Source organism: Plenodomus lingam (assembly GCF_022343315.1).
Source record: "Plenodomus lingam strain CAN1 chromosome Unknown contig_26, whole genome shotgun sequence".
Lineage (NCBI taxonomy): Eukaryota > Fungi > Ascomycota > Dothideomycetes > Pleosporales > Leptosphaeriaceae > Plenodomus > Plenodomus lingam.
The window spans coordinates 1,768,281-1,784,858 of record NW_027093941.1 but is presented as its reverse complement, the minus strand read 5'-3'; the positions used below and the strand labels follow the sequence as shown (position 1 = coordinate 1,784,858).

The window sequence follows — 16,578 nt, the reverse complement described above, 5'->3', positions numbered from 1 at the left end:
GCTGCTCCATATGACTTGCTTGCAAGTAACCAAAAGACCAATGTGCTAATAGACTGGACGATGAGTGTGGTAAACGTCGCGAAGTACTTATGATAGATAGGTAAGGTGTAGGTATATGGTACCTGGGCAAAGCAAACGTCAAGCGAACGCGACTAGACAACAACTAACGCGACTAGACAACAACTAACGCGACTGGATAACAATTAACGCGACTAAACAGTCCAATGAACGCGTTAGCAAACGTATGCTGGGAAGTTATGACGCGTCTAGGCAAACGCGCGGGCACGTGCAGATCCCGATTCCCCCACCCCACATGTGAGAGAAGGTGGGAAGGTAGTCTGACTAAACCACTCAGTCTAGATTCTCAAATAGAAGACGTGTACAAGTGCCTGTCTGGGTCCTGACTCGATACATGGTCTAGAGTAGAGTACTGTGCGATAACGGCCTATACTAGAAGTAGAGTTACGTATGTACTTAGGTTGGTACTTGTACCGGTAAGAGACGACAGGCAGAAGCGAATTTCTGCGGTTATACTACCCATCGCGGTCAAGTGCAGGCCACGAATGGCAAGGCCAACTTCATCTGCACGCCCATCAGATGTACAAATGTACCACACACATGTACTTTCTCGTCTTAACGCTAATCCGAACCAGTCGTTGTAAAATTGTTAGTATATATATTGATATATATAGTGGTCACGGACTAAGTTGGGGCGCCAGGACGCTCAGAACGCCATCACCAACCAACTTTGCAAACACCATCAACATTATGACCGACGGCAAAGCTGTGCCCGCTCATGTGAGCAATGCCTTTGTCGACCTAAGCGGTATCTCGACATCGGAATTCAGAAACCCATACGATGCATTGATTTCCGCATGTGTAGATGATCCAGTCAGTCAGTCGTGAAGGCAAATGTATCCCAGACTTTCCTGATCAGCTCTCGTAGGCGCAAATACAGTCAAAATACACTCTGCACCGAACTACGCGAAACGCCCAGCAGAAAGAAAAGCTGCTTGCCGCAGACTTCCCAGGTGTCAGTATTGACCCCATTCTCCAGAAGTTGAGCAACCCAAGCATCGAGCCTGGCTATAAAGACCCAAGGCATTGTCTTGTGTTCTGGGGTCGACCCACTCAGAAGGTCAAGGAAATGATTCATCGCGTTCAGCAAGAGCTGCAGACAGTGGCTCCAAGTAAGTAGTAGTACACGCAAACACAGGTCACGTCGAGAGCATAACTGAAGGAGAGCAGATCTGTGGATAATGCCGCAGGACTGTCTGCACATTACTGTGCTCGAAGTCACACACTCCAAGACAGCAGAAGAAATTCAGCAGCTAGTCGAACAGATCAGGACTGCTGCCCCCGCGATAACCGACTACCCATACAATCATCGAGCACGTCTGATCAAGCCCCTGATCGGCTACGACGCCTCAGCATTAGCTCTTAGCTTTGTGCCAGCTGCGGGAGAAGGACTGCCATCCGGACGCACAGTGACAGATGACAAGTTCACCTACCATCATCTTCGTCGAGACGTCTTCGATTTGTGTCGAGATGCAGGTGTCCAGGTCGACTCGCGCTATGTTGTGCCTTCAAGCCATCTCACTATTGGACGCTTCATCGACACCAAGGATTTCTCAGATCAGTCTGGCAAGCCTGATCCACTGAAGATGAAAGCGTTTGTTGCGAAGATTGAAGAAATCAACACTTGGCTCGAGAGGGAATTCTGGCCCGAGCAGAACAGGGGCATCATTCCTGCGGGCGGAGAATTCAATGTGGGGGAAGAGCAAGGTCTGAATTGTCGCATGGGAACATTATGGTATGGTGGCGGGGAGACTGTACACGCTGGTAAGGGTTATTAGGTGTTGGGTGCAGGTTAGCGTGTTCCGTAGAGCAAAATGTTTAGCCTTTGGATGGCTCTAATCATTACATATGATGGCTCCAGGCCGATTCCAGTGCTGCAATATGTCAGTGCGAGGCAGCTGGTGACTTTGGGATATGGTACATTGTAAACGGTGGATGAGCATGCGTGGTGAAATGGCGTGGACCGTGAGGCGCAGTTGCGGAGAGGAGCTCTCTTCCGCAATGACAATGTGGCTTGGCCCATGCTCCAGGAAGGCATCCATCCAGGCAATATTGAAACAGGTCCCAAACAGCAGCGTCTCTAACACTGCAACAACCTCTCAGTCAGCCTTTTTTTCTCCACACTGCTTGGATAAAAAGCCAATTCATATTTCAAAAACAACCTAGTGTACAGTCCCCAAACAACAACGAAGCTTAGAACGCAACGCACGCCACACTCACTTCACGCTAGCGGGGCAGCTTTACCTACAGCTCTACCTTGGGACAATCGATACGTGGCAAACGTACTTTCTTTGCTATCAAACCACCAACCCATCAAATATGTTCAATCGAGACCGCCTTCCTGGTTTGCCCGGCAGCTCTCCACGCCCCCCGCCGCGCAATGACGGCTATGGGCGGCCACCCGCCCAACAACAGCCTCCTCAGCGCTCTCCGGGGCCCGACACACGCATGGGCGGATACGACGACCGCTCACAGCGTATGCCCTCTCGAGGACCGCCAGGAGGGGGATCGCCGGCCCGCCAATTGCGTCCGATCAAGAGCCCTGGAGGCAATGCATACGCATTTGGTAATCTGTAGGGCAAAGTGATGGATCTCACTCGGACGGGTCTTTGCTTACTGTATGCAGGGTCGCAGTCTCTCCTCAAGATTTCCCTCCCGCGCCCGACGGTTCCGACATCTACATAATACTGAATGGCGGCTATGTCCTCTCTGCACGCCCTACTCAAGGATGCCCACCGGGTGAGATTGGCCTCACAGATGCGCAGAGAACTTGGGCAGGCATCACGCTTGGTCCCCAGGATGTAGTCTCAGTCCAGCCATATGACGCGTTTAGCCAAAGCGGTGGGCAGTCATACTTGGGCGCGGTCGAAGTCGAGGTTGGTTTTGCAGCGCGGAAAACAACAGATACGCCTTACGACCAAGATGAACTTGCCACGCAGTTCAAAAAGAACTTCGAAAACCAGATCCTGGCACCTGGCCAACAGCTTTTGCTAGACGTCAAAAACATACCATTGCGCATGTCTGTCAGGACCGTACAACTCGTGGACCTCTCCATGGAAAAGAAAGACAGCTCAGCACCTCCTCTTACAGATCCCCGAGCTCGAGGTATCCTTACAAGTCACACTCAAATCGACTTCTTCAAGGATGCTCGGACAGACATCAAGCTCAAGGCATCCACCAGACGGCCAGCCGCAAATTCGATCATTCAGCCTGGCTTCAAGTTCGAAGATATGGGTATAGGTGGACTAGACACCGAGTTTAGTGCCATCTTCCGACGAGCCTTTGCTTCTCGTATCTTCCCCCCAGGCCTGGTAGAGAAGCTTGGTATACAGCACGTTCGAGGTATCCTTTTGTACGGGCCTCCCGGTACAGGAAAGACTTTGATTGCGCGCCAGATCGGAAGCATGTTGAATGCTCGCGAGCCAAAGGTCATCAACGGCCCGGAAGTCTTGAACAAATATGTGGGTCAGTCGGAGGAGAACATCCGCAAGCTCTTCGCGGATGCAGAAAAAGAATACAAAGAGAAGGGCGATGAGAGTGGTCTTCACATCATCATCTTCGACGAGCTCGATGCTGTGTGCAAGCAAAGAGGATCTGGTGCAGGCGGAGGTACTGGTGTTGGTGACAGTGTAGTAAACCAGCTGCTTTCCAAGCTTGACGGTGTGGATCAACTCAACAACATCTTACTCATTGGAATGACGAATCGAATGGACATGATCGATGAGGCTCTTCTACGACCTGGTCGCCTAGAGGTACATATGGAGATTTCCCTGCCAGATGAGTCGGGTCGAGCCCAAATTCTTAAAATCCACACCACTAAGATGCGAGCGAACGACGTTCTCGACTCAGACGTTAGCCTTGAAGAGCTTGCGAGACTTACGAAGAATTTCTCCGGTGCCGAGCTCAACGGGTTGGTCAAAGCAGCCTCGTCCTATGCATTCAGTCGGCATATCAAGGTGGGCACAATGGCAGCAATCAACCCAGACGTGGAGAACATGAAGGTCAACCGCCAAGATTTTATGAGCGCCCTTGACGAAGTGAAGCCGCTATTTGGCGTTGCAGAAGAAGAGCTCGGAAAGCGTTTGCTACGTGGTATTATAAATTTCTCCCCTTTTATCAGAGACATTCTCGACGAGGGACGCTTGTACATCAATCAAGTAAGGAAGCCGGATTCCACGCCAATTCTTTCTGTGGCTTTGCACGGCCCGCCTGGAAGTGGAAAAACGGCATTAGCTGCAAAGATGGCGATCGACTCAGGGTATCCATTCATCAAGCTGATCTCACCTGAAGACATGGTTGGGTTTAGCGAGATGCAGAAAGTACAGCAGCTTGACAAGACCTTCCGAGACGCTTACAAGAGTCCTCTTAGTGTTATTGTTATTGACAATATCGAGATGCTCGTTGACTGGGTTCCCATTGGTCCTCGATTCAGCAATAGCGTTCTGGTAGCACTGAAGGTCCTACTGGAGAAGCAACCGCCCAAGGTAAGCCACTGTTTAGCTGCATGCCGCCACAGCCACATGTCTCGTACGAGAATGGCTGTGTCCTGTGAGAGCGTGTACTAACGGGATCAGGGACGGCGTCTACTGATTTTCGCGACGACTACCGAGCGTTCGGTACTCACTCAACTGGACCTTTTCAGCCGCTTCGATGCCGAGATTGCTGTGCCCAATGTGAACACACAAGCTGAACTGGCCAATGTTTTGCAAGAGTCTGGTGCCTTCTCAGAAAGTGATCAGCAACGAGCTATTGGTGAAATCCAAGAAATCACTGGTAGTGCCGAAGTAGGAGTTGGCATCAAGAAGATTCTGACGGGCATCGAGACGGCAAAGCAGGATCAAGATGTGCCTGGCCGCTTCGCCAGGGTCATGTCTCGGGCGATTGCAGCCAACCGGGGCTTACAGAATTAGCGGCATGGTGGGATGCGTAGGAGTGGGTCGGTGGACTGCTTTTGCATATAGACGATATTCAAGCATGTTCGCTCGCCTGCAACCAAGGCCATGTATTCTCCGATCCGCGAAGCAAACGCTGAGTCCTGGTCGCACATCCTGAGCAGCTAACCATCTAGCGTTGACAGCCTCGTGTAGCTCGTTCGGCGCAGAGTTCCTGCGCACAAAAGCCGTGACGGATCGCTCTTGGAAGCCATGTGTGGGTCTTGGCTGACCCTGACCGTCCGGGCACAGTGTACAAGCTCATGGCTAGTAGCCTACCACGCGCAAGTCGCATGGCTGATTCTGACAGTTGTGACACCGGATCGGCTCGTGAACAGTGGTTTTTGACGCCAATGTAACGGTGGTGTAGATGACTTCCTATGCTACATGTCTAGCACTTTTCACTCTTGGGAACGGCCACTGTGTGTGGGTGTGGTATTTGGCGGCACCACCATGGACGATGTACAATGGCCAGATCAAAGACTGGAGATTGGAGGCTTTGAGGTAGGGCCAATATCATTCCCTCTGTACATAGTGCGTGGTGAGCGGCTTGGTTCCATTGCAGGGGATGGGGGAGCCAGACGGGAGCCGGGAATAGTCACATGAGGAAGGCGAAGGAGCTAAAGACGTCTCCTTCACCGCCACTAACCAGGTCGCCAGCCCAACGTCGTTGTCTCTGCCATTGGAACGTCTCCGAAGGCCATGGCATGGAGTGTCGTGCGAGGTTGTGCAGGACAGGGATTGCAGGTAGAGATAGAGTACTAGGATAGGCTAGGCTTACCGGTAGAGATGTCAGCGCATCCATCCATCCCATCTTCACAGGCTCCTTCGTTAGCTCGGCGAATCATCTTGGTGGTGGCCTTGCCCCAATGCTACCCGGTAAAGGATGACGCATGGGTAGAGTACAAGAGAGTGAGAAGAGAGAGGGGCCAGGAGCAGGCGGGGCAAACTCACCGAGCCCGAAAATCATTTTCGACGACGCTTCTTTCTTGACCAGACCCCAACCCAACCTCAATCCTACGCAATGCCGTAACACCCACCCATCCACTCACCCACTCACCCACACAATGCATCTTATTGCCCATGTTCCCATTCCATGGTCACCGCCGTCGGTCTAATGCGCCCAGGCTTGCTGTATCGATCCCCCTCCCCCTCCATCGGCCTGCCATGCCTTACCTAGATTGCATGCTGGAAGGCGCTGGCGGGCTGTCGAGCCAACGCATCAACTTGACAACACTTAACATGTCTATCAAGCAGACTACCCATGCAACGTACAGCTCTCCACCCTCGCTGCTTTTGCATGGCGCTGGCGTTCGCGTCTGATGCGCTTACCATTTCTTGCTGCTTTATCCAACGCTCTGATGTCGGTCCTCGACGGCATGTGCTCCCACAATCGCACCCTATTGTTATTGCACGCCAATTCGCCCCGCCGAACCTTCCTTGCTCAAGCCAGCTCAGAAATCATTCCACTAGCCTCTTCCTTCAGCCAATTGGCTTTTGTCTCCATTCCATATCCCGCCGAGGTATCGTGGATCGGCTGCGGCCTACGCTCTCGGGCATTCGTCCAGCCCAGTCCAAATGACGCTTCCATGACCGGCTCCAGCGGAACCGAACCTCAGTGGATGCAAGACTATGCACCGTTATCACTTCACGGGCGGGGTCACAAGCATGAGACGGCATGTTGGGGTCAGAGCCATGTCCCCGTGGACTAGCTCATGCGTGATATTGCCGCCATTGATGGCTATAAAAGGGGGACAGAATGCGAGTTGAAGCAAATCATCTTCTGAATTCTTTAGCTACACTTTGCTACAGAGTCTCGGATTCCATCTATTCAAGTACAGTGTCACAACTTCAGGCTTGGACCAACTCCAGTCACCTCTCTCACACTTGCCTATCAATTACACTCATCACTTCATCGCCAAAAGGGCTACCATACAAATTTTCTGTATTAATCGACCATATCATCGACATCATGGCCACTACACACCCATACTATCAATTGCCCCAATCTTCATACCCAATGCAGATGCCTCAGAAGCCCGGCTACTATTATCCACCGCAACAAAACTATGGACGCGTGTCAGCATCACCACCGGAAGGCCCAGAAAGCGTCACAACATCCGGTGTCGCGTCGTACGAACCGTCAGCAACGTCTAGCAACTATGCTGGCAGTGCAAGCGAATATGAATCGACTAGCGGAGCCGCCAGCGTGGATCTCCTCGACTATATGGGTAACCGTCTGAATGGCTCGTTTGACCCACTACCACTAGACCGCAGTCTGGCAAAGCAGGCACAGACGTAGGTTCCCTCATTCCAAGTCGATGAATTCTTGAACTCAAGGAACCAACTGACACGGAGCAGATCCGGTGAGCTGAATGCCAAACACCGAGAACTCCTCGAACTGCAAGCACTTGCCCAGCGAAGATTGGCGGGTGCCCGCGCCAATTTTGCAGATGGAATGAGAGCCGCAAAAGATGTACAAAAGGATCTGCAGTGGACTCAGAAACGCGTAGAGTAAGTTCATCTGCACCATAGATCTGCGAATTTGACTGACAAATCAGTGCTCTCAACGACCGAGCAGCTCGCAAATACCCAGAGCAATATCAGACCGCTCAGCGTCGGTACCCGGCTCCAGTTGACTACTAGTCACCTCGACCTTTTTCTCATTTGCCTCATGGCCTGTTGATGATACTCTCCATACACAAATTTTCGGATTCTTTTCACAATTTCTGGGTGGCTTACTTTCACTTCACGATTCCCACGGTTCTATAGGAACTTCCTTCTTTTCGATTTTCCGGCGAAAGCGCAATCTCTTCATTTCGACGTTCAACATCAACGACTGTCGTTGAGCAACTTCCGCTCCACTCCGCTCCGCCAGCAAGAATCCGCCTCGCTGCTTTAGCGATCCACGCCCTTCCTCAGCAATGTGACTCGGTACGGCCCGCTGCTTGCTGCAAGTGCTACGCGCTTGTCGGTATCTTAGCGAGCGAATGGTAGTATTAGACTCATCACCACGACTCGAATGGCGCGGCTACGGACCTGGCTAAATGACAGTCACTGACGTCCTGCGCGCTGGCTGGGATCCGCAGAACGTCTCTGATTTGCCTGAGCTTGACAAATGGGGAGTCAGAACGCTCAAGTGGGCCTTTGGGTTGCTGGGAGGAGCTTGTCTAGTGTAGTCTCGAGTCGATTTTTCTCCTCTAGGAAGTAGCCCGACGGAATGACAGTCTGGCCAGCGTGGGAGGGACGTGCTCTGTGGCTGGTGTTTGATGGAACGTTCAGTATGGGTGTGGCTTCGTTTCCTTCGTCATGTGTTGATGTCATGATCTCTATATAATCTTGAAAATATCGGTGACTTGTCCCAGGCAGTCATCGCCGCCGTACATAAAACGCCTTCCCCCAATTCAATACTCTCCCATACCAAGAATTTCCACGTGAGACACAGTAACTAGGACCCAGAGATTTTGGGCATCCGGACCTGACTAAGCAGTCTCCCCTCCCAGTGAGCCTGGTCGGCGGCACGCAGTGGGTTTGTGCGACCAAGACCCCACTGCCGTGGTGCAAAAAGTGTGCGACTTGTAGGTAACGTTCGGGTCCAACCAGCGTCTAGGTAGCGAAAAAGGTTCCACGTGACGGGGGCGTTCTTCACCCGGGATTCTTGGTGTGGGGCGGAGCGGGTTCTGGTGTCTTGAGTTTGTTTGGAGAGGGAGGTTGGGGGTAAGTAGAGCAAGCAGAGCAAGCAGATGCGATGTGCTGCGCACTTTTCAATCACCTAGGTATGAGGTTGCCTGAACCTGTAAGCGGTAGTCCTGTGGCTATGGGAAATAAAAGCCCTGTGGCTGTTTGACTATGGTCGTTACTTAAACAAACTCCTTTGCTGGGCCCCAAGAGCGACGACAGTATACCATGGCTTTGGTACATACCTACCACACCCGCAAACAACGCCGTGCCATCTTACCATACCATACCATACCACACCACACCACACCACACCACACACCCCACCCCAAGCGCTCGTGAATCCCAGCGCTAGCACAGTGTCACACACCATATTAAAGTTTCAAATAGCGAGAAAAAATCGCGCTTATTCGTCACCGTACGCATACTCGCATACTACATATCGCTGCCATGCACAGCACGGGTGCGCAAGGGATCTAAACCACTGCTATAGGTAGTACTACCTCCCCCCCAGCTCCCTCCCCCCCCGTTCCAGAAAATGTCGTGCGTCAACCGTGTACATGGCACCTGCGCTGGCGGCCCCGCTCCTGCTATATATTTACATAGTACTACTACCATACTCTACTTTAGTAGGCGACGGCCTGTGGTACTGCAGTGTACCGCAGAGTATGTACTGGATGGTAGACTGGTACCGGTACCGAGCGTCGGTGCTCACGTGCTCACCCGTATTACGGGACTCGGAAGCATCACGGCCCAAGTACAACGCTGGAGTTTTCGACATGTCGGGACGGAGCGGGGGCAGTGGTGAGGATGAGTGTGTCTTGTTTCCTTGGCTTGGGACATGCTGGCGTGCTTGCGTGCGCGCACGTGGGAGTGGGAGTTGAGGTTTGGAGGGGCGCGAGTTGCGAGGAGATGGGGGAGATGGGGCAGAGAGGGCAGGTGGGTTTATAGTATGTGGGTGAAGGCTTTTTGGGTGCGCGGGGGTGGTTGTGATACGGTGGCGAGGGGTGGGGCGGGTCGATGTGAGGTTATCAGTATGCGGCCTGACATTGACAGCTGATGGCGGAGTTTTGGGGAAGGGGAGTGAGGAGGGGAACGGGTTGCACGATGGTTTTTCTTTTTGGACGGGTAGGGGATCGTGGGAGGATGGTTGAGGGAGGTTGAAGTTTGAAATCGGAGTATTTCTTTTGTAAGATCATATTTGCTTATATGCCTCTTTTTTTCATGGCTGAATTTCTTGATTATGGATGAGGTGGTATGCGCTCTTTGATCTTCGGAATTCGCTCAGTATCATTACTCAGGCCGCATTTATGGTTGAGACGAGTTTTCGATTGTACGAGATCTCCGCATTGCCCAGAGCTTGACATGCTGTACACAATCTATGCGTTGAAAGACTTCTTGGTATAAATACGTTACAGTACCTCTTGGTATAGATACGTTGAAGCACTTCTCCGTATAAAGAAAGTCTAGAGAAGATCAGCGATATTCACTGTATTCATCTTAGATGCTCACCCTCAAGTTCTGTTGTTACTCTTTAGACTCGCCCATGGATCCTCCACGAAATTGGGCAGGAAATATGCAGTATCTCCATTCTCATCCTGGACACCAAACTTCAAAGCATTCAGCTCGTTTCTTGTGATGGGAGGTCCACCAAAAGAGACCATCTCCATGGCAGAAGGTTGCTCATGAGGTTGATGTGGGGTTGACTCAGGGCTAAGAGGATTCGACAGATCATCCGTAGTGGAATGATCATTCGAGCCTGATGGCTTCGAATTTTCTGGAGCTTCCTGCTGAGTGCTTGCAAACTTCTTTGGTCGAACGCCCAGTTGTGTGGAGTTGGCACCACTTGCGTCATCAGCACTCGCTATGGGCGATTGTGTGCGATCGTACTTCCGCTTGTTGGTGTTACCAAATGAACCAAAGCCCATCGCGGCCGCAATATCTATATCTTCCTCTCCATCCATAGCGGGCCTGGCTGTAGACTTTGTTCGTTTTGTGTAGTAGGTTTTAACGCGTGAATGCAAGGTTGAGGACGACACTCTAGGAAAGGCGTACTGGTACGTTAGGTACCGGTACGGGCTGGGGGCCATGCAACCAATCATGGGATACGGATAATAGATGGGTTCGTAATTACGGTACCTCTATACGATGCCCTATGACGCGCTATTCAGCAAGCTGGGGAGTCTCTCCATCCATGCTTCTATCCAATCGTCTCCTGCACTTTCTAGCAAGTGGCAGAGATTCTTGGATGACCTTGCTCCGCCTCACTTGGTATTCTGACGACATCGCATCCCACGTGATGCGCCTCGCCAGGGTGGCTGGAGCTCATGCTAGCGCGTCGATGTCATTCTCTGGGCATCTACCGGTACAGGGCATGGTAGCACCTTGGAAGACGCCTCCGCGACGTCTTGGACAACCTCCTTCAGCCCCTCAACCATGCCCTGAATTACCGTAGCAAAGAGTCCACCATTGTTGTGCTCACGATGAGTAGCGAGTCTGTGCAGACTCCGGCGCAGCGTCGCTTTCTGCGGCCGAACGTAAGTACCCGTCGCCTTCGAGCCCACTGTATGAGTGAAAGAGACGAGACTCACAATAAGCTATAGCTACGGTCGGCCTCTATGATACAGCCAACAACCGGTGAACGCGTCAGAAAGTCCTTTACCCTACGCCGACCCGCCCACCGTTCGACCCCATCCAGCGAATTCCTGCTTGCGCCTGGCCACTTCGACCCCGAGCGTCATCGAGAGATGAGTAGGATGGAACAGTGGAAAGAGTACTGCAAATACAAGTACTGCCAAGCGTACAGTTATGCGGCATCTCCCGTCGGTGTTGGCATATTGAAGTGCTCTCTGGCATACATACTGGGTTCACTGGCGACCTTTGTACCATTCATCGCTGCGCTATTGGGCAGAAATGACGGAAAGCACATTGTGGCTACCATCACTGTATATTTCCACCCCGCGCGGTCAGCTGGTAGCATGATCGAGGCAGTATTGCTGGCGTTCTGCGCATTTCTCTACGCGGCCGCCATCTCGTTTTCCAGCATGGCTGTCAGTGTATACTCGGGACAACATGGCTACCTTGCTCTTGGGCATGCGATTGTGCTCATTTTCTTCTTAGGGGGTGGCCTGGGACTCGTTGGATGGACGAAACATAAGCTGGGCAACCCACTCGTCAATGTAGCTTGTTCCCTAACATCGCTGGCGCTGATTACCGTCCTGACCAAAGAAGGAGCGGTACAGGCGGGCATGTTCTCGTACAACAAAGTTTGGCAGGTGTTGAAGATGGTCATCATGGGATGCACAGCGTCTGCACTTGTCTGTCTTCTGGTACGACCTACGTCAGCTCGCACCGAATTCCGCGATACTTTTATCCAGTCTACCGATGCCATGGCTGACATGCTGAATGGCATCACCCGCAGCTTCCTCTCAGGCGCTGAGCAGGACCTCAAGAGTGAAGCCTTTATCAAGGCCTCGAATAAAAGTCAGGCGACCTTCAAGACCCTCGTGAAGAACTTGGGTGAGGCTAAATTTGAGCACTACGTACTCGGAACTGAACAAGAATACAAGATCCACGCGAGGCTTGTAAAATGTCTAGAAACTCTCATGCAAAGTATTGGTGGATTGAGAAGTGCTGCAGAAACGCAGTTCACCTTACTTGCTCAGTCAGATCCAGGCGAGACGCGGTCGGAGATCATGCCTGGCAACGGCACAGTCACATCGTCTATCTTCTCAGAGCACACGATTTCTCAAAGCCCTCCACTATTCTCTCCGAGCCTCAGCTATTCAGAGAGGCGTTCAAGTATCCTCGCGTCCATTGATGAACTTCCAGAAGGCTCTGCAGATGCCTCAGCTTATGCTTCCCCCGAGGTGTCTGACGATGAAGAGCCTGGTCAGAAGAGACCAAGTTCGCAGAGAGTCCCAACCGTCTTGCAGGGCAGCCTCACGCCTGCAGATATGTTCTCTGTGTTTATCGCTCATCTGGGACCGCCTATGGTAAAAGCTACTCCTGAAACGTTTCAATTGATACGCTGACTCTCTTAGAAATCACTGGCGTACACTTTATCTGAGGTTCTTTCGGAGCTACCCTTCGGCCCTGGACCCGAGTACAATATGGTATATTAACCTTTTCCGTGTCTTGTGTAGGCTAAGCTCTAACGCGTAGCACTAGGCAATCAATGAACACTTCCGCCATAGTCTTATCGATGCGAAGGTGTTGTTTGCCAATGCTAGACGAGACGCCCTAACAGCTGTCTACAAGAACAAAGTACCTACGCGAACGAGCACTGCAGCCGTAGCTGCAGACTATGAGGAAGTCGCTGCAAGCTGTGGGTACTTCAGTCTGTCTTTACATGACTTTGCGGAAGATATGGTCGCCTTCCTAGACATTCTCGAAGAGCTGAAGGCCAATGTCAACCGTTACCCACGACGGAGGACTTATCATTGGCTGAAGTTTTGGCAAAGAGGGCGTCGCAGTAAGCAGCCAGGAGGTGATGACTCTGGTGAGTAGCTTTGTTTCCGTAGATTGTTTGCGAGAATATACTAATGGTGCACAGAGGACGCATTTCTCATTGATCAAGGAGAAACCCAAACACCTGGTGGCTCACACGAAATCCACAATCCCATCTACCGTAAATCCACCAGAGGCGATCCATATCGATCAGAGAATGATCAGCCGCTATCATATCGCATATGGGTGTCGTTGGCCGTGTTCAGGCGGGACGATTTGAAGTTTGCAGTCAAGGTCGGTATCGGTGCAATCCTCTACGCCATGTGGTCTTTCATCGAACCTACAAGGGCCCTATACAGTCTCTGGAGAGGTGAATGGGGGCTTTTGTCGTACATGTTGGTGTGCTCGATGGTACTTTACCCTGTCCAAAGCGTTCGGACGACTGCTAATTAGATCTTAGACAATCGGCGCTAGCAACACAACAGGGTTTCAGCGTTTCGCCGGTACATGCCTTGGCGCGGTCTTCGCGATTGCTGCATGGATTGCCGCTGACGACCACGCGTTGCTCCTCGGATTTTTTGGCTGGCTCGTCTCGCTCTTCTGCTTCTACATCATTGTTGGCAAGGGGAAGGGTCCTATGGGGCGCTTCATTCTACTCACGTACAACCTTTCCGCCCTCTACGCCTACTCACTCTCTGTCAAAGATGACGACGATGACGACGACGAAGGTGGCATCTCACCTGAGATCTGGGAGATCGTGCTACATCGTGTTGTAGCCGTCATGGTTGGTTGTTTATGGGGAGTGATAGTAACTCGACTGATTTGGCCGATATCAGCACGTCGTAAGGTCAAGAAAGGAACCTCGTTATTGTGGCTGAAGATGGGTCTTATCTGGAAGCGCGGGCCTCTAAAGACACTGCTCGAGTCGTACGAGAACAGTGCTGGACGACAACATTCATTCATGAGTGAACGTGAAGAACTCGAGTTGCGTCGCTTTCTCGGCCATTTGGAGACATTGCGCGCTTCAGCTGCGGCGGAATTTGAGCTCAGAGGACCGTTCCCAGATAAGAGCTTCAAGGTCATACTGGGTGCAACGAGTCGGATCCTTGACAGCTTTCATGCGATGAATGTCATCATTTTGAAAGACTCTGAACAGTCTGAAGGTGAGAAAGAAGCCCTTCGATATACGAAGAAGGAGTGGACAGAGTTGAGTTGGCGCATCAGTCACTTGTTCTCAGGTAAGTCTCTAGCCAATGTAAAACAACACGACATCATAACTAACATTCGCAAGTCATGGCCTCATCCATGAAACTAGCATACCCACTTAACGATGTATTGCCAAACGTGGAGCATACGCGAGACCGATTGCTTGCAAAGGTGTTCGAGTTCCGGCAAACAGGGCTCGGTAGGGTCGTCGCCAAGGATGAAGACTACGAGCTCTTGTACGCTTATGGTGAGTTGTAATCATTAAACAAACGATTGATGGCGGTATACTGACGTAGTATGCAGCATTGGTGACGGCACAGTTGGCCCAGGATCTGGGTCTGATTGGGCAGGAGATCGAGAAGTTGTACGGTGTTCTGAGTGAAGAGGATTTGAAGTTACAATAATTAATGCAGTTGAAGATTGTGGTATCAGCCTTCGTTCTTATTGTGTGTTCAGTGTGAGGATGTGATATTTGCTGCACTATCTCCTAAATATCCTTGTCATCACCAGGCTACATGTGAAGATGTGTCCTGAGGCTGGTGACAGCTGCCGCAACCTCATTATATTATAACAGGACATGACCTGTAGAATCATGACCCGTGGCTCCGGTTCAAGGGCTTCCTTTTCTGTTAGATGAACAGTCAAATCAAGCCCATGAGGTAAGAATTTGGATGTCTCTCTTGCCGATCAATGGCCGCTTGAAGTAAGTGAACAACTCTTCGTGTCTTTTGCCAGTAATAGCAATGCAGGGCAGCTATACGAGCTTCATGTGAGATATTATGATAGAGGATTAAACTCAGTTCACTTCCACCATCCAAGCCTCACGAAATGCTCGGTCATCTGCTGTGATGATGTTCTGGGGAAATTTTGCGCGTTTCCTAATCGGGCACAACTAGGCCGGTCGCAGTTAGTGCTTGGCACAACTAAGCGATCGCACCTCGCTCTTCGGTTTGAGCGTTCAAAATCCGTCAGTCACGACAATCCACCCACGACCACGGACGACAACATCATCGAAAATGTAAGAGATTCCGCCGTTATACACCTCTGCGCTTCTCGACGAGCAACATCGCATCCGTACTGCACCTCCCCAGGCTTGCATTCGAGCTTGACGAGCGACTCGAGAAGTGGCAAACCCCTCTTTATTGAAGGGCGCCTCCCAGTCGCCCACAACCTCACCCCACACATGGCATTGATGATACTGACGTGCATTGTCACAGGGTCAACCTCCGCACACAGAAGCGCCTTGCGGCCTCCGTGGTCGGCTGCGGAAAGCGCAAGATCTGGCTCGACCCCAACGAGACCAGCGAAATCGCCAACGCCAACTCCCGCCAGACCATCCGCAAGCTCGTCCAGGATGGCCTCATCATCCGCAAGCCTGTCACCATGCACTCGCGTGCTCGTGCCCGGGCTCTGACCGCCGCCCGACGAATTGGCCGACACCGTGGTTTCGGTAAGAGGAAGGGTACTGCGGACGCTCGTATGCCAAGGTACGCAATCACGACATCACTGCCACAATGCACGTTGAGAAGAGGATATTGTGGAGTGTGAAGATTTACTGGGCTAGGAGCCATTTGCTGATACATTATCCATAGCCAAGTCCTATGGATGCGCCGCCTCCGTGTTCTCCGCCGTCTACTCGTCAAGTACCGTGCCGCAGGAAAGATTGACAAGCACCTCTACCACGAGCTCTACCACCTCTCCAAGGGTAACACCTTCAAGCACAAGCGTGCTCTCGTTGAACACGTACGTGACCATGACATCATGACTCCGCACCCCACTCGCCCTTCAGCTACTGACTTCGGCTACAGATCCACAAGGCTAAGGCTGAGAAGGCCCGCGAGAGGGTTATCAAGGAAGAGATGGACGCCAAGCGTGCGAAGACCAAGGCTGCGAGGGAGAGGAGGCAAGAGCGTCTGCAGCAGAAGCGCGCCGAGCAATTGGGCGATGCCGAGTAAGCATGAGGGGACATGATGAACAACTGGCGTGGGTCTTTCTAAGGTTAAAGGAGGGCGTAAATCTCCTTTTTATCTGGGCATATGCGGTCATGTTTCATGTACGTCTGTCAAGACTCTTCTTTCCGTGCATACGACCGACTAGCCACCCCTCTCTGATTATTTCGATGTCATGAATGTCCACTAAAATAGGGTCATGGGAGCATCGGCACAGTAGGAATGATGGTCAATCTTGGAGTTAATCTGCTTTCAAAAGTGCTGTCTGATTCTATGGTGATGCTAAG

The 16,578-nt window shown here is 51.7% G+C and overlaps 6 protein-coding genes across 6 annotated transcripts; 5 read left to right on the top strand and 1 right to left on the bottom strand.

The window, feature by feature from the left end:
* Positions 1–597: 597 nt before the first annotated feature.
* IAQ61_006866 (uncharacterized protein) lies at positions 598–1,856 on the top strand (the record flags this gene model as incomplete). The annotated part of the gene is made up of 5 exons (XM_003845712.2): positions 598–607; positions 654–666; positions 720–891; positions 947–1,190; positions 1,249–1,856. The coding sequence occupies 5 exons, from the start codon at positions 598–600 to the stop codon at positions 1,854–1,856; spliced, it is 1,047 nt and encodes a 348-aa protein (XP_003845760.2).
* A 541-nt stretch (positions 1,857–2,397) lies between these two features.
* IAQ61_006865 (uncharacterized protein) lies at positions 2,398–4,988 on the top strand (the record flags this gene model as incomplete). The annotated part of the gene is made up of 3 exons (XM_066097336.1): positions 2,398–2,651; positions 2,705–4,562; positions 4,653–4,988. The coding sequence occupies 3 exons, from the start codon at positions 2,398–2,400 to the stop codon at positions 4,986–4,988; spliced, it is 2,448 nt and encodes an 815-aa protein (XP_065952813.1).
* Positions 4,989–6,370: 1,382 nt separating this feature from the next.
* On the top strand, positions 6,371–6,721 carry IAQ61_006864 (uncharacterized protein; the record flags this gene model as incomplete). The annotated part of the gene is made up of 1 exon (XM_066097335.1): positions 6,371–6,721. The coding sequence occupies one exon, from the start codon at positions 6,371–6,373 to the stop codon at positions 6,719–6,721; it is 351 nt and encodes a 116-aa protein (XP_065952812.1).
* Positions 6,722–6,768: 47 nt separating this feature from the next.
* IAQ61_006863 (uncharacterized protein) lies at positions 6,769–8,435 on the top strand (the record flags this gene model as incomplete). The annotated part of the gene is made up of 3 exons (XM_003845710.2): positions 6,769–7,307; positions 7,371–7,523; positions 7,571–8,435. 3 exons carry the CDS (start codon positions 6,769–6,771, stop codon positions 7,653–7,655), a joined length of 777 nt encoding a protein of 258 aa, XP_003845758.2. The 3' UTR covers positions 7,656–8,435.
* A 1,396-nt stretch (positions 8,436–9,831) lies between these two features.
* On the bottom strand, positions 9,832–10,812 carry IAQ61_006862 (uncharacterized protein). Its single transcript, XM_066097334.1, has 2 exons — positions 10,202–10,812; positions 9,832–10,153 (listed from the first exon to the last, which is right to left on the bottom strand). The coding sequence occupies exon 1, from the start codon at positions 10,787–10,789 to the stop codon at positions 10,202–10,204; it is 588 nt and encodes a 195-aa protein (XP_065952811.1). The 5' UTR covers positions 10,790–10,812; the 3' UTR covers positions 9,832–10,153.
* Positions 10,813–11,170: 358 nt separating this feature from the next.
* On the top strand, positions 11,171–16,357 carry IAQ61_006861 (uncharacterized protein; the record flags this gene model as incomplete). Its single annotated transcript, XM_003845708.2, has 13 exons — positions 11,171–11,224; positions 11,291–12,682; positions 12,731–12,802; positions 12,858–13,188; positions 13,243–13,547; positions 13,597–14,374; positions 14,428–14,589; positions 14,646–14,706; positions 15,271–15,360; positions 15,560–15,829; positions 15,935–16,085; positions 16,151–16,293; positions 16,351–16,357. The coding sequence occupies 13 exons, from the start codon at positions 11,171–11,173 to the stop codon at positions 16,355–16,357; spliced, it is 3,816 nt and encodes a 1,271-aa protein (XP_003845756.2).
* Positions 16,358–16,578: the final 221 nt, after the last annotated feature.

Excerpts from the sequence above, each read along its gene's own strand:
- IAQ61_006862 (XM_066097334.1), bottom strand. The coding sequence starts at position 10,789 with ATGATTGGTTGCATGGCCCCCAGCCCGTACCGGTACCTAACGTACCAG.